This window comes from Rhamphochromis longiceps, linkage group LG5 (genome assembly GCF_057381845.1).
Source record: "Rhamphochromis longiceps isolate RC_006_pf linkage group LG5, R_longiceps_female_GT1.1, whole genome shotgun sequence".
Classification (NCBI taxonomy): Eukaryota; Metazoa; Chordata; class Actinopteri; order Cichliformes; family Cichlidae; genus Rhamphochromis; species Rhamphochromis longiceps.
In genome coordinates this window covers 39,198,734-39,215,169 of record NC_140561.1, presented here as the reverse complement: position 1 = coordinate 39,215,169, position 16,436 = coordinate 39,198,734, and the positions used below count along the sequence as shown (strand labels likewise).

The 16,436-nt window shown below is 40.7% G+C and overlaps 1 protein-coding gene across 2 annotated transcripts in view; it reads right to left on the bottom strand.

The window, feature by feature from the left end:
* LOC146670611 (serine/threonine-protein kinase 4-like) overlaps positions 1–16,436 on the bottom strand; it is a 47,739-nt gene that overhangs the window by 18,141 nt on the left and 13,162 nt on the right. For both annotated transcript variants that reach the window (XM_085407619.1, XM_085407620.1), the window contains exons 6-9: positions 16,130–16,297; positions 14,565–14,702; positions 13,888–14,016; positions 13,439–13,661 (exon numbers count right to left, since the gene is read on the bottom strand). In XM_085407619.1, the coding sequence (XP_085263745.1) occupies positions 13,439–13,661; positions 13,888–14,016; positions 14,565–14,702; positions 16,130–16,297 (658 nt within the window). The remainder of the gene's footprint in view (positions 1–13,438; positions 13,662–13,887; positions 14,017–14,564; positions 14,703–16,129; positions 16,298–16,436) is intronic.

Sequence of the window (16,436 nt, the reverse complement as noted above, 5' to 3'; positions counted from 1 at the left end):
ATTGTAGTGTTGATGCATGTGTGTTCTAAGGTGCATTTAAAACCCAGGAGGGCTTGGAGCTACCTGCCAGAGAGCAGCAGGTAAGTGCATGGTCCCTCCTGCTGGCCCTCAATGTCTACGTGTATTTAAAATTGAGAGGTGGGCAACGATGCCAGGGGTGGGGTGTACACCCTGATGGTACTTTGGACTCCGTGTATCGTGCCCACCCCCAAGATCCTATATGTATGTGTAATGAGAGTGTGAGTAATGTGAATGTCTAAGTTGTGGGATAAAATTGAGGCAGAGGCAGCCAGAAGGGGACAGAGGGGGGGGGGGGGGGGGTAGCCTCCTCTGCACCCTGGTGACATACCCCTACTCCAAGGCCCTGCATGTGTGGGTGGTTGTGGTGGAGCGGGAAGAGGGAGGCAGCTGGAGATGGGGAGGGAAGGAAGGGAGGGGCAAGTGACCCCTCCCTGGGGCCAGCTCCCCCGCTGACCCCAGTAGGCACCCCCATACTCCGCGACCCGCCAGGGAAAGGGGGCCCAGGCCCATCCAGACCGGGCCCAGTGCAGCAGCGCCGCCCGGCCCCACAGAGCCCGGGACAGTCCACCCAACCCCACCACAGAGAAAACTGCACCCACCCCACCATCCACTCATCTTCCAGACTACATAAGACAATAAACACCCAGGCTGAGATCTTCCTCCACCTCTCCTGTCTCTCCCCCTCCTGCAGAGGGAGCTCCTGAGGAGAGGAAAGCTCCTGCAAGATGTGACAATCTCCCCCACCAGTTGAAGAGCCCCCCAGGTGGCTCGACGCACCGGCGGCACCCTGCTCCAGGGCTGGGCCCCCATGCACCCACCCGCCCACAACCCCGGCAACACACCAACCAGGACCCAAGCCCCCGAGGCCCGGTCCGGGTCCCAGCCCAGAGACGGAGCGCCCCCAGAACCTCACGCCCATCCCGGACCCACCCAGGGGCAGCCAGGCTACCAGGTCAGTAACCCACGTCCGTCAGCACAGACCCTCCCCTAGCCCCGCTGCACGCAGCCGCGATGAAACAGTCACCTGAGAGCCAACAGAGCCCCTAACCGGACATGACCGCTACCCCGGGTTATTTATTTTTAAATGGGCAAGTAATAACTGGGATACGCTGACTGTGACTCAGGCTTGTTTAATGCTGTAATGGCTGAAGAAATATGTTGATTTTTAACCAGGTGGTTGTGCAGCTTTATGTCACACAGGCTAAAGGTGTGATGTCATGCTGAGACTTTATTTCCTCATATTAATCATCTAAAGTGATTCAAATCTGTTGTTTACTCCCTTTACTGTTTACGGTCAGAGACACACACACACACACACACACACACACACACACACACACACACACACACACACACTTTTCTAGGTGCAGACCAAATAATTACTATAATACATGAAATGTGTCTGCATGACTCCTACAAACTACAGCTGGTGCGCAGCTACACTGCAGAACTCAGAAGGTTCTCATCTACATCAGCGGTCTCCAACCTTTTTTGCGCCACGGACTGGTTTATGCCCGACAATATTTTCAAGGATCGGCCTTTAAGGTGTCGCGGATAAATACAACAAAATAAAACTAGTACCGGTACCGAAAAAAAAGAAGATTTATTCATAACACATGTGAAAAGACCCAGGAAAACAGAGTTAACGATAAAAACGTTAACAAAATAACGCTGAAAACTGATAAAAAACCTGAAAACCATACACTTCACACCTGAGCCTCAACTCTCGCGGCCCGGTACCAAACGACTCACGGACCGGTACCGGTCCGAGGCCCGGGGGTTGGGGACCGCTGATCTACATGACATATGATATATCATCACATTGCCTTACACCCCACCCAGCAATGGGCTAAAATGATTGTTTTTAGCAAATAAACATATCTCATTTCTAACTTTTGTTTTTTCAATGTGAATAAGTATATGCCAATTATTCCACCAACACAGAAAGCAGTACTGCAGCACGGGCATGTATTAGTACTTCTAAATCAATACAGTCACAACATGTTGGAAGATTGTATAGATTTCTATGAAAACTGTTACCAAATGCTGTTTTCCAGTGTAGACGTGATAAACTTGTTGTTTTTCATCCATTTTCAGAATTTTTTGAAAGAACTCTACTAGTGGGAGCAGAAAATAGTTTAAAACTGAATTAATAAAAACTCATTCTCTTAATGTTCTCAAGAAAATATCACTATCTTAGATAAAGGTGTCAGATTCTGATCTGGGTGAGATATGTAAGCTCTTATTGTATTTATTTCCAGGCACGTCTGTCTCCTTATCACTCAAATGCAACAATGAAGAGGGGAAAAACTTGTTTTTGTCAGAAACAGAAAGGCATCCGGCGATTACCTCCACCTCCACTCAAAGTGTTTTGCTTTCTTTGTAATGGTGACTAATGGCTAACATCGCATCAATAATCTCACTTGGGGCTCCACAGTTTGTTTTCATTCAAGCACAAAATCAATTTAAAGTCTAGTGCCCCCCCTAAAAAGAATTAATGAATGTTCTTCTTCATTTGTGCTGCCGGGTGCCTTCTCTCCCAGATGAAGTTGCCAAGGGCACACACAAAGTCATTGTTTAAGAAAGCTAACCACAGCTACCGACAGCTACCCGCGGGCATGTTGGGAAAAAAACCTCTCCTGATAAGGAATTTTTCAGCATAATGCAGTTCCTCGGAGACCTTTACTCACCTGAGCTGCAGAATGCAACAGGTCTGTATTTAAAACGAGAAATTATAGTAACATTGAATCTTCACACAGTTGTTCTAATTTCCACGAGTGAAGCTTCAGTCTGTTCAAAACCAGCCAGCACTGCACTCGTGGTGTCACAGTTTCACTAAAGTAACATGAAAGCAAACAAAGCATCAGTGAGCCAATTCTAAACAAAGAGGAACAAACACAAAATTAACTACTAATGTTGGCTAACATCGATTAGCTTCCTCCAAACCCAGGTGTTCAACATAAATCCAATGCTCCATGTGTGAGTGGACAGAAGGCTTTTATTGTGAGACATTTGCAGGCATGCAGCTGGATGTAGTGAGGGGGGCAGCCTTTATTTAAAGACTTTTACTTCACTCTTGGTTTTCTATTAGAGGAAACACTTTAATCAGATGACAAAAGGTCAGACCCATAAAAATCAATGAGCTAATGTTACTTTGATCCTAGTTTGTTATCTAGTGCTTGGCATCTCCTGTCTGGTAACTTGAGGAATTATCTGACTGGACAAAGACTTTTTCCAGCTGTGCACCACATTCCTGTAAATGGACATGCTGCTTGCAATGCCATGTGGGAGGAAGTATGTTACAAAGCATTCTTTATGTTTTAGACCTTTACTGTTTAGGACAACGTTGGTCCAACTAGTGGGCAATCTCAGCTCTTACTCTGAAAGTTCAGTCGCTGCTGTAAAGCTACACCTGGACCTTCCTGTCAGGTGTTTCCATACCACCTGGCTCACTGGCTGGCCACTCTTATGGCATGTTTATGGTAATATGTCTCATTTACAAGGTGACGGGGGGAGACACATTTTTAGACATAAGCTGTAATGGCCGCCGTTTTCTTTGTGAGTATTTATTACACGGCGTGCTGCGGGGAAAAGCCTGTTCTAACGTTTGAGTCTAAGGTTTATTTTTTTGCTTCTCAACCGTAAATACTCTGCATCTTTCACGTGATTCCGTTTATTTTGAAAAGTCTCAACAGGATCTTGAGCTTTATTGTGAAAGGTTTATGTGGAAAATAAACAAGCTGACACGCCGTGGTTTTACCGTCGTTGTTGCTAACGACAACGCATAAAAACAGGCCCTTGTCCGTCCGTAGTGTGGTTGTATTAAATATAAGAGAAAGAGAGAACTTTAAGAAATGAATATAGCCACTACAGTGACCATCAGAACCATGAAAAAATATTGCCGTAAACAGTTTATTTTGCGACACCACAAAACAAACGATAGCGTAAAATGAAACGATAGATGTTTTTATATCGTCATCCGATATATATCGTTATATCGAACAGCCCTAATTCCCAGTTACTCTCCAAAAAGTTGATTCTGTTCATCTGGACGTAGCGTTTTGTGGGAGGAACGTTTCGTCACTCATCCAAGTGACTTCTTCAGTGGACGTTCCTCCACTCAACTTAAGCTTAAAACAGCAAACTCCCGAAAAACCACAAAGACATGACGAGGGTAAGTGTTAGACTGCGAGTATTTAAATGTGAGGTTTTCAAACATGATTTTTCACTTTCAAAACTGCAGCCGGAGACGAGAAAAACAAAAATCAAACCAAACACTTGATCTGTGCTCCATCTTTTATGCAGCTGTCCATGTTTGAATGTTTTATAACACCCATTACCCTTACACTTTAACTAAACCACTTTTTTGAGGAGATACTCACACCTAACCTGACCCACACTGTGATCCACATCCAGCTTCTGTGCAACACAGCCTTTTAAATGAGTGAGAGAAACATCAATAATTGATAAAACTGATGACGACACTGGCAGCAAATGAGCAAAACAAGAAGATTTACTTTAAGTATCCCATATTTGGAAAATAATTTTGTTAACAGTTGAAACAACAGTAAAATATAAAGTTTATGCATAATGAAAGTAATATGAAGAGTCAAATGTAGAGATAAAAGTTAATGAATTCTTTTATTTGATCTTTCTCAGCCTGCAGTAAATTTTCTCTCATATTTGTTTGATCAGGAGACACAGGAAACTTATAAAGAGAGCTGAGCGACACAGCAAGAGTCATGACTGGCTTTGTGAGTAATTAATTTGACCAGAGCCGCCGCACCCAGACTCCACACGTCCATCACCTTTAATGAAAAGATTCTTGTGACATTTAGATCTTCCATTTATTTTCTACTTTCTGACAGCAGATGCTGTAGACTGCAGCGGGGGGAAAAAAATGGGGACACTGATCTCTTTTTTCCCCCCTTTACTGGAAGCAACAGCCACCAGAATATTTCATACCAATTGAGCAGCTGATTGAGACATTAAATCTAACCGCTGCACAGACACTGAGCGGCTTGGAGACGCAGCCTGACTGCCCTCAGCTGATGGGGCCTGTACCAAAAAGACAAAAATAAAAGAGTAGAAGAAAAGCATTCTGCCATTACCGTTTGTCACCCACTGACAAGCCCATTATTCTGTCCTCTCTGCTCTGCCACTGATCTGCTTTGCTGTCTGCTGGGTCTTTTCTGACCAATTACATCATCACTGCAGTCGCATCACTGCAGGAAGTCGACATGGTGGCGTTTACTTTGAATTAAAAAGTATAAATAGTGGCCTGCTTTTTATTTTTGTAGAACTTTGTATAAGTTTAACGGTTTAAAGTAAAAAAAATTGGTTTTATTAGAACTTGGATTTCAAGAAGCTTGCTGGGATGTCGGTTTTAGCTGCACACCTGGGAGGACACCTCGAGCAGGTGGGCTGGTGACATTCACAGGTTATTTTAAGCGACTTTATTTCCTGGATTCTATGCATTTAAAAACAAAACAAAACAACTGTCTATTGCTCATCCTGGGCCGTTTGATCTCAGTAAATCAGATAACAGGGTGTGGCAAGGTCTCACTATGGGTTCACCCAAAACCTTGGCTGAGAGTGACTCGTTAGGTAGAGGATCAATAGGGGTCCATGACCCTATTGGGGACACTCCCAATCTGGGACTCTCCACCAGACGCTCTCAGTACTGAAGAAACTTCTCGGATGAAACGTCTTCAAGAAACTTAAAGAAGTCCAGACGCTTTTTTCTTAGACTACGATGATCTGGATGACTGAGAACCTTCACAGACAACCCAAAGTTCTGTCTGCCTGTGTCCCTTTTCTTTGGGGAAGTGACCCGGTTGTTCAGAACCAGTAAACTTAATAACCTCAGACAAGTTTATGCTCAAGTTTGAAACTTTTTGCATATCTAAAACAGATCACATTAGGGTTGTGCAAATGGATGATGATTACGGGGACTGATAAAGGTCAGAGCGATCACCAAAAGCTCATTACTCAAATACTGTTTTCCTATTCCATCCATATGAAATTCATATTAGCCTACAGACAATATGCTTTTCTGCAGTTTCATGCCATCAAGTCTGAGCATGCACAACAGTTAACAGAAGCTTTTGATTAGGAGAAGAAACCAGCACCACAAACACCTGCTGGCGTAGCCGGCGATCCGTATGGACATATGTCACATATATCCATGTTTTGGGGTGTTGGATCATTAGAATTAACAGCTAAGGCTGCAGTCTTTAACCTACAAGTTTAGGAAAATACAGTTTCAATTTAAAGCCAAGGAAGTGCGTTCTACGACTTTCCACAACAAAATTAAACTTTAATAACACAAAGAGCTGTGAGAGATGAGCAGGTTTAAAAAGCTCTTCTGTCTTTTTAACGAGGATCCGTAAAGAGAAGGTGGAGGAAAATGCACTGCCCTGCTCATTTTAAGAGTACAGAGTTTACTGTGTGATGGCTGTGAGTTGCTATATTAGAAAATGTTAGCGACATTAGAGAACACTGTCACAGCTCAGAGTTAGAAAACTCTATTTAAATAATTTAATGGCGCAGACTACATCCACTTCAGATGACAAATGGAAAGCCTGAATCGGTCTCAGATCACACTGCCAGCCACTCTGCATGTTTGCATGAGAGAGACAGAGGGAAAGAGACCAATGTCAGAACTTGCCACATGTTCCCATTTTGTGTCTCTGCGTTATGGTCGAAGAGCACAGACTACATCTTTATAGCTTCATACTTGTCTCATTAAGAAATATCAAAGGAGATTAAGGTTACTTTCTGACATAAAATCAGAGCCTGTGGTTAGAATATTAGTTGCAATTAATGCGTTGCACTTGCATGCTTCCTCCAACCAGCTAATTTAAAGTCAACATCATCTCTGCCTGTACTGTAGTGCAGACTTGGGAGGAATTTATTGAAATGTCTGTCAACTAAATCTACTTCGAATATCGATGGTCCTGCAAAGAGCTCCTAAAACAGGGAGGTTTTATGTGTACAGATGTGGCCATAATCACCACTTACAAGATGAGTGCCAGGGATTAATGCACTAATTCAGTATCTGATCACATCTGAAACACAATCTCTGAAATAATGTCTCCTCCTGCTCCTCAGTTACCATGTGAATAATGGACAGAAAAGTGTCTCTGCAGAACAATAAAACGGCTCAGTGAATCTCACCTTTGGCTTTATCATTTTATCTCAATATTATACAATTTGTGTGACCTTTGTCCACCAAACTCCTCTTCTGGGTCAGATTTTGTCAAGTTATTGATTAGATTTTTTATTGATTAGCATTCAAATATCTCAGTGAAGACAGAACAAAGATCTACCACAAAGCAAGAAAGCATGAGACAAGGCTAATCAAAAAGGTATTGGCTGAAGCGTTTGCTTATTACGCCAACCCTTTTAACAAAAGATCTTTTTGCATGCAGCTCCTCAGGGCTCGAAGCAAAGACTAAAACAAAGCAAAAACAAAACAAACAAACAAACAAGAAAAAAAACAAACAAAAAAAACCAAAACTTTCCATCACACAAGTAACTACATCAAAGCAAAAGAACCAAGAGTTTTGGTTTTTTTGCTCTTTTCATTCTTGATTTATATATTTTTCTAATACTCTATTTTTAAACATGTTTTTAAACAAGGAAAATGAACTACACCTTTTTAAATCACTGTCATAACTATTCCACAGGTTAACTCCTCTAACAGAAACACATCTCTGCTTTATATTTGTCCTCATCTTGTTTTTCTTAAAGAAATCTGTTCCCCTTAAGTCATATTGACTCTCTCTGACTTTGAACAGCTTCTGAGTACTGGGGCAAAGCAAGTTATTTTGTGCTTTATAATTATCTGTGCCATTTTATATTCAACTAAATCATAAAATTTCAGGGTATTCAGATTAATAAACAAAATGTTAGTTGGTTCTATATAGTTTGATTGGTTTATAATTCTTATAGCTCTTTTTTGTAACTTGAAAATATGAAGAGTGTTCGTTTTATATGCATTAGCCCATATCTCCAGACAGTAAGTCATATATGGAAGCAACAGAGTACAATAAAGTGTGTATAATGATTTTTTGTTCAGGACATGCTTTGTTTTATAGAGAATATCGATGGTTTTTGACATTTTTGTTTTCACATGGTTTATATGAGACTTCCAACTCAGCTTATCATCAATTATCACGCCAAGAAATTTATTTTCGTACACTCTTTCAATTTCAATTCCATTAACCCTTATTTTAGATACATTTTTCATTTGTCTAGTGCCAAAAATAATCATTTTGTTTTCTTTATATTTAATGATAACTTATTTACATCAAACCAGTTTTTTAATATATTTAACTCCTTTTCCGCTGTAGTCAGAAGCTGTTCTAGGTTTTTACCTGAGCAATACAGAGTGGTATCATCAGCAAACAATACACATATTAACAGTTTGGAAACACTAGATATGTCATTTATATATAATATAAATAATTTAGGGCCCAGCACAGAGCCCTGAGGAACACAAGTTACCTTCAACTGCTTAGATTTTACATTATTGAATTCGACATATTGATATCTTTCATCCAGGTAACTTTTCATCCACTTGTATGCTAACCCTCTTATGCCATATCTCTCTAGTTTATTCATTAATATAGATCAATTGTATCAAACACCCTTTTTAAGTCTATAAAAACACCAACAGTATATTCCTTATTATCTATAGCATTAGATATCCCTTCTACAAGTTCCATCACTGCCATCGAAGTGGACCTTTTCACTCTAAAGCCATATTGGTTATCACTTAGGAGATTATGCTTCTCAATATATTTATTAAGTCTATATTAAGTCGTTATTATTTCTTGACTCTGGAATTTCTTTTGCTAAATTAAAGCCAACATTTACAAAAAAATCATTAAATTCATTTGCAATGTCTTTAGTTTTATCAAGCACAATATCTTTATCTTTTTTAAAATAACCTGGATAATTCTTATTTTTTGAGCCCTTTTTGATTATACTGTTTAATATCCTCCATGTTTCTTGTGTGTTACTTCTACTCCAATAATTTGTGGTAATATTCTTTCTTACTTGTTCTTATAATATTTACTAATCTATTTTTATATAACTTGTACTTTATTTCAGCATCTTTTGTCCTCTGTTTTATGAATCTCTTATATAGATTATTTTTCTTTTTACATGCATCTTCTATCCCCTTTGTGATCCATGGCTTATTTGATCTGTGATGCTTTCTAGTGATTTTCATTAAAGGACAATGTTTTTCATATAGTGAAATTACAGTTGATAAGAATGCATCATATGCACTATTTGAATCTTCATTTGCAAAAACCTCATTCCAATTGTGTTCCTTTAAGTCCACCTGGAGGGCAGTAATGACTCTTGTTGTTCTATGTCGTATCATATCAAATATTTGATTCTTTTGTTTAGTTTTAATCCCAAAATAATTTTGAAAATTTTAAATTTACGATCTAACTACAAAGTTAGATCGTAAAAATTGCAATATTTCTACCCGTTTATCCATTTAAATGTAGATCTGGCTGAAACTCTACGAGGTTTTCTGTCCCGTACAGTTTTCAGGAGATGAGTTTCTAATCCGGATTCTAGTCAGACACAGTTAAGGGCTAATCACTGCAAATTAAAATTCCTTTTATTTTTCAGTAGCATTAGGGAGGATCAATAACTGATCTAATATCTCATCTTGATCTTCAGGGCCCCTTCAGCATCAGACCACAGTCATTAGCTTGGGACACACACAGGCACCCTCTGAGGAGCACATTAAAGACAAGAGAAAAAGGCACACTCGCGCGCGCGCACACACAAACACACAACTGAAGGACACTGGAGTTGTAATGCAATTATGAATTCGAAATGTTCCAGTGTTAATGCAGTTTAAACCGCTGCCTGTGGAGATCCATACTAACCTGATATCAGGACGTCTGACCGGAGACACACAGTGTGTGTGTGTGTGTGTGTGTGTGTGTGTGTGGCAAGGTTTTTCTGCGCAGTGTACCAGGAGCACGGAGAAAAGTCGTCGTACCATAGGCACGAGAAAAGTTGTCGTACCATAGGTACGAGAAGTGTGTGTGTGTGTGTGTGTGTGTGTGTGTGTGTGTGTGAGCATGTGTGATGGAGACTCAATACATTCACAGTGGCGTTGTGGCAGTGTACGTCTGTACATCTGGTCTCATATGAGAGTGTGGTGTCTTGCATTAACAGTGACTGTGAGCATCAGTGTGTCAGTCCAATAAAGCCTGTTACTCCAAGTCTTCAACAGTTAAGCCCTCAAAATAATTCAAATTACACCTGAAAGTCGACTTCTGGTGTCATAGTAAACAGCACGTGGTGGACAGCGTTGTTTATGATGAAACAGCCAACCATGCCGTTACTGTGCGGGTCAAATATAGACCGTTTATTTCTGTAACTACGTGTGGTTGGCAGTCAGAGCAGTTCCAGTTTCTTGAGCTTGTGCAAAAATACCAGCAGTAAAAATCTATTTCCCTTTTGAACAGTTAAATTCTCTGCACAAACAGCCCCTCGCTCTTATTCGTCCATCCATTTTCTTCCACCTGGAGGCCAATTTCATTCACACCTATGGACAATTTAGAAACACCAACATGCATGACAGTGGGGGGGGAAGTCAGAGTTCCCATGTAGATATACAGGCCCACGGCAGGCCAGGGGATTCAAACCAAAGACCTCCTTGTTGTGAAACGACTGCACACATTAACTCTTGCAAACAGATAATGTTAATTTGGTAGTCGTCTTTGCTCTAGACATGAGCTGAGATGATAGAGATGAGTTGCTGTAAGTGAGTTTGGGCTTTTATAGAGCAGTGAAATGCACAAAATAAAAACTATTAAAGTCATTTAACCTGAGATCCATCAACATTACACTGCCTTTTATTTATTTTCCTGTGGTGGGAGGTCAGAGTCTGGACTGAGATGGCTCACAGACTAGCTTTGGCCTTTGGGTTGTATGTCGCTCATGTGAGTATATCTGAATCTAAAAGGTCTATTTCTCCACAGATGGTGGTTCCAGATTACTTTGGTTTTTTTCTCATCAGGGCACTGGAGAATTGCAAACTGGTCCAGTGAGCACCTGAATGCTGCTGGTTCGTGTCAGTGGTAGTAAATGTGGCCAGCGCTCCCCTGGTTTGAAAGTAACTCTCATTAGATGAAGTGTAGGAGTTGTGATATTTGGCCACGAACCTCCACAGTAGCTTTATTTTCATCAGAGCGTATTCTGGCTGCATATTACTGGAGTCACGCAGAGCTAAAGCAAATATACACTCACGCACACGTCAAGCGTCAGCGTGCTCAGTGTCTCATTGGGGTTAATTCTTTGCGTATAAAAACAAACATAAAACACGCCCACAGACCGCCAGCACTGATCAACTCAGTCCAACTCTTATTGAGAATCTGTTCCAAAGCACCAAATACAGCCAACGCTTCAGCTCCCACACAGTCGACAGACGCCAACAGACCGATGCAGCACCAACACATCCCTGAAAGACACTCCAGCAGGTCTGATCTTATTCATCTTTTTGTTCTAACTCTTTGCCCTCTGGTTTTGTTTCTCTCAGGTGAACTGAGTCTGGTCCCTCAGGTTATGTCAATTAAAGGTTATAGCAAAGCTTTTGGGGGAGCGCACAGGCAATGCTTGAATGGCTTTAGGTTTACTTCAAAGGTAACTGAAACAAAAACATACAGAATCAGTCAAATCAGACAAGAAGAGAAAAATTTGTGATTTTCCCCTAAAAGTTACACATTTATTAAACACGCAGCTTCACATAATTTCGCCTAAACAGATCAATCCAGAGCATCCACATGATTAATGCCCATGCCTCCTCCCACCAGAGGACTGCACAAACAGGAAGCTAATGAATATTCTGAATAGATTGCCGGGAATAAAATATAAATACATTTACCTACATTGACTGGCCCAATAAAACAATAGATATACCTGCCACCACACAGCTGAAGCTGTAATAAAACCTCTCCTGCAGCCACACAACTGGCTGTTGATTGGCTCCCTGGATGCAGAGGTGGGCCAACTGCCAAGAATCGCACTACATAATTGTTCTACTTCTACTCGTGGTTATCTGAGTGCCACGTGTCTCTCATATATTTTCACAGGTTATATAAAGAGACAAGAAATAAAGCAGAACTACATTACCCAGAATCACACGTGACCATACAAAGTGTTAGTGTTCAGGACATCACTGCTGCTAACATCACACACACTGAGCCATTAGAAAAATCACTGGTGTATAAATCAAACATGGAACAAACTCTGCTGTTACTATTCGAGGCCTCTGCTGACACGCATCCCGCCCGAGTTCACCAGCAGCAAGTTCGTGCTTGTAATTTAGGAATTAACGGACACACCCAGAATTAGGAGGAAAGTCACTGTGGTACGGGAGTTCAAGCCTCTGGAGGAAACATCCTCAGTAACACCGACACACACAACACAGTGAACCTGTCGGTTCACAGCTCGGGCACAGTCTGCCCCCTCGTGGACAAATTAAACACTACAGCTGCATCTTTGGATATTATGGCTAAAAAATGACTGCGTTGCACCTGCAGTCATTCCAGCCTTTGAATATTCTGAGCTTTTTGTTTCAATTTCAAGCATTTTGCATGTTCTGCAGAACAATGCATATACCTGAAGGCATTATTAGTTTCATTGTTGGTTCAGTTATAATGTGTGGTATTTGTCTGATAGATATCCCAGTGTCAGTAAACATGCACCAAAGCGCAGGCTTGTTTTCTTTAGTTTTGTAAGTGGCCATTAAAATCTCTGTTTTTATTTCGGTTTTGTTTGCACACATAGTTCAGCTCACTCAATTCTCTGTCATAATCCCGCTGGCCTGTCACAGAGGTAGAATATCACACAGTGCATGTCCATGAACACGGTTCTGAATGTCTCGATCTTATTATTCTAACCCTGAGTGCATGAAAGAGAGGGATGACGTGACGCTGATCCTGTCTGTTTAAAAATAATGCCAAAGCACGTCATCATCTGGTTCCTCTTACATGTTTTCCAGTAAACTGAGAGCTAATTTATCACTGCATTTATCAGGCACAGCTCCACAAATGTACGAGCACATTTCACTGTAGCTAAAAACACACTGAGGAGTGCAGAGCAAACACTTACCCAATTTAAATATTTAGATTTCAGCACTGAGAAGTCACTCGACTAATCTCCAATTCATTCTGCAGCGAGACAACCAGCTCCTCAAAGCCAAAAATCACAGAGAAGCAACACTACTACACTACTACTATTATACTACTACTACTACTACTACTACTACACTTTGTATAAAGTTAACTTTGATTACGATCAGAGGCCAGAATTTAGTTGATTTTGCAGCCCTCATCGATCACTTCAGCACGCATGTCATGTGTTTAGAGGGACTTACTTTTCATAGTGCCAGCATCTTCGTCATCATCATCGTCCTCGTCATCATTAGAGTTGATGACCATGGTGCCCAGCTGTGACTGCAAGGTTCCCGTGTCATCGTGTTCAATCATTGTTCCTGCGGAGCTTCCAAGAGAACTTCCTAAAGAACCGGCAGCCCGGATGGTTCCTGAGTCACCCGTACCTGCCCGAACCATCGTCCCCTGGTCAACCTCATCTTCATCCTGAAACACAGAGGCAGAGGGCAGCGTGATTTAATGCTCTCCAACGGCAGTTACAATATCCAGAAAGGACATGTTTATAAATATGAGGCTGTGTTTAGCTTTGGAAAGTTAGAAATCAAAAGCTCGTCAAATACAAAAACACTCGTAAGTTAACGTCTTCTTTTGTTGCAGTAACTTAAAAGCTGTAAATGCTATCCTATTGATATTTAAGTTGCTGAGTCTGTACCGAATTCTCATCGTCGTCTGCATCCTGCTCTCTTTGTTCTTCCTCCTGTCTCTTCAGTTTGATCTCCATGGCGTCTGTGATCAAAGCTCTGAGGATGGAAATGGGCTTGGCCGATTTAATAAACGGATGCTGTCGAGGAGAAAGACACGTAACGCTCAAACCAAACGTTTATGGGTTTTGACATTAGTTACAATTAGAAATGATCCATGAAAGCTAAAGCATGACCACAATAGCAAATATTACAGCAAATACTACGATTATGTAAAAAATACTACTATAATATGATGTATTAAACTGAAATTCCAGCCAGCAACAAAACAAAATAAAATGAATGGTTAAGTGAAGCTGTCCACTAAAAGACAATATCAAAAAAATAAAGCTCATTAATGTAAAAAAGAAAATATTCAAAAATCAAATCAAAAAAATGTAAAAATTTAAAATAAAAATACATTTGATTTGAAAAAGTTAAAGAGCAGGTCACACAATAAAACAGAAATAAAAATAATAAACAGATTAAAAAATGAGCACTTTTTTTTAATAGTTATTACCTCATTTACATAGTGTGGCTTTAATAATTAAAAATCTAATTTAAAGATATCTAAAGGTTTGAATGTTTTCTGATCACACGGTCATCCACGACACTCGGTCTGTTGTCAGTTACAGGATTGCTTCGTTACCTGTAACAGCTGTGTGGCCGTAGCTCTGTTTTCTGGGTTCTTCACTAAACACTGGCTGACAAAGTCCCGGAAGCCCGGAGACCACAGATCCGGGTTCCGAAAGGTTGGGGGAGGGTTTGTGGGAATCATGAAGATGGCCTGGAAGAGGAAACAGTTCAGCACACTGAAGGCAAAACCAGCTAACCATCACTGTTCAGCTAAATACAGTAATTTATGTCACACTCCTTCGTTTCCTCTCTTTGTCTTCTCTTACACACACATACAGCTGTTATTATTTACATACTAACATTTTTGGGGCTTACACACACAGTGCAAACACACTTGCACTGCTTTCTACTAGAGATGTAGAAAGCAGCTGGTATCTGTATTTGTATTTGTTGAGGGGGGGGAAGTATTTGTACTTGTATTTGTATTCAAGTAAAATTCAAAAAAATTTGCGTTATACTTTTAATTAACGTAATAGAATTAAAGAATACTTGCACTATCCTTTATAATCATTATGGATATGCAATATTAGTTGATGTTTTTCCATAAATCCAGCAATGAACATGTAACAAGGAACGTCATTGAAAAGAAAATAACATAACAGCCATTACCTCATCAGTGGTCAAACCAACAACTGATAAAATACCATTATGAACATTATGAACCCACCACCACCCGTCCTGTTGGAGGAGACTGAACAGACAGCGAAACTGACTTGCAGGGGCAGAACATGGCTGTGATGATGAATTGGTGCTTGTGGGGGGGTTGGCAGACAGTGCCAGGAGAGGATGCTTTAAGTGCATGTGATTACGCATAACAGATGTTGACAGATATGTGTGCCTCTGCTGATCTGACTTTTGCACACATTACATATCACTTTGGTTTCATCTGCAGCACTGACTGAATGCTTCCACACAGAACTTGATCAAGTTGTTTTGGCTGGTGGAGGACCAAGAGGTGGCTCAGCAGCAGCCACACTCTTTTCTATTTTGTTGCCCAAATCCATGTGGGGAGTTTCAGCTAAGTTCATGGGTGACGGGAAGCTATGCTAAGGTTAATTAGGTATAGTAACTTAAACGTATCATATAACTCCCACAAGTGCATACAATTTGACACAACTACACAAGCATCGTTTTAATCTTTTAAACCAAACTTTAATGTTACTCTGTCAACAGCCTATTTTTAAATGACCGAGCTAACAAAGCTACGTAAACAGAGCGAACATGAGTTAAAGTTACCATTGAGAGCACTGACTGCAGTCGTCAGTAATGCAGCGTAATGGAATAATCTCTCAATCTTCGCAAAAGTTATAAACTGTCTCCGGAACCCAGTTAAGGTACAAAGAAATATATTCAACAAAAATAGTGACGCAGTTCAGCCTTTTTTCACTCAGCCGAGCCTCTCTGTCAGTCACCTCTTCCATTCACTCATCCGGTCGTGCACTGCGGTCTCATAAGGAAACTCAGCTTTTTGATATAAAGTTTTTCTTGTTCCCGAATACAAATATTTTTTCAAGTATTTGTTCAAAATAAGTATTCGTAAAAAAACACGTGATTTGTGGACTATAACACGATCCGTACCCTCATTGGGTGTATGTCCGCGTAGGGTGGCTTGCCCTCAGCCATTTCTATAGCTGTTATTCCCAGAGACCAGATATCTGCCACACAGTTATATCCGATCTCCTGTATGACTTCTGGAGCCATCCAGAACGGCGTGCCGATGACAGTGTTTCGTTTCGCCATCGTGTCCTGATGAAGGATGGAGAGAAAATAACATAAAGTAAAGCATAGAAGGTTAAAGCTTCTACAACATTCAAAGGGCAGATAGCATCTTTATTCAGCTACTGGTGTTTAATTGTGTTTTCTTTCTATATTAAACCAGATATAA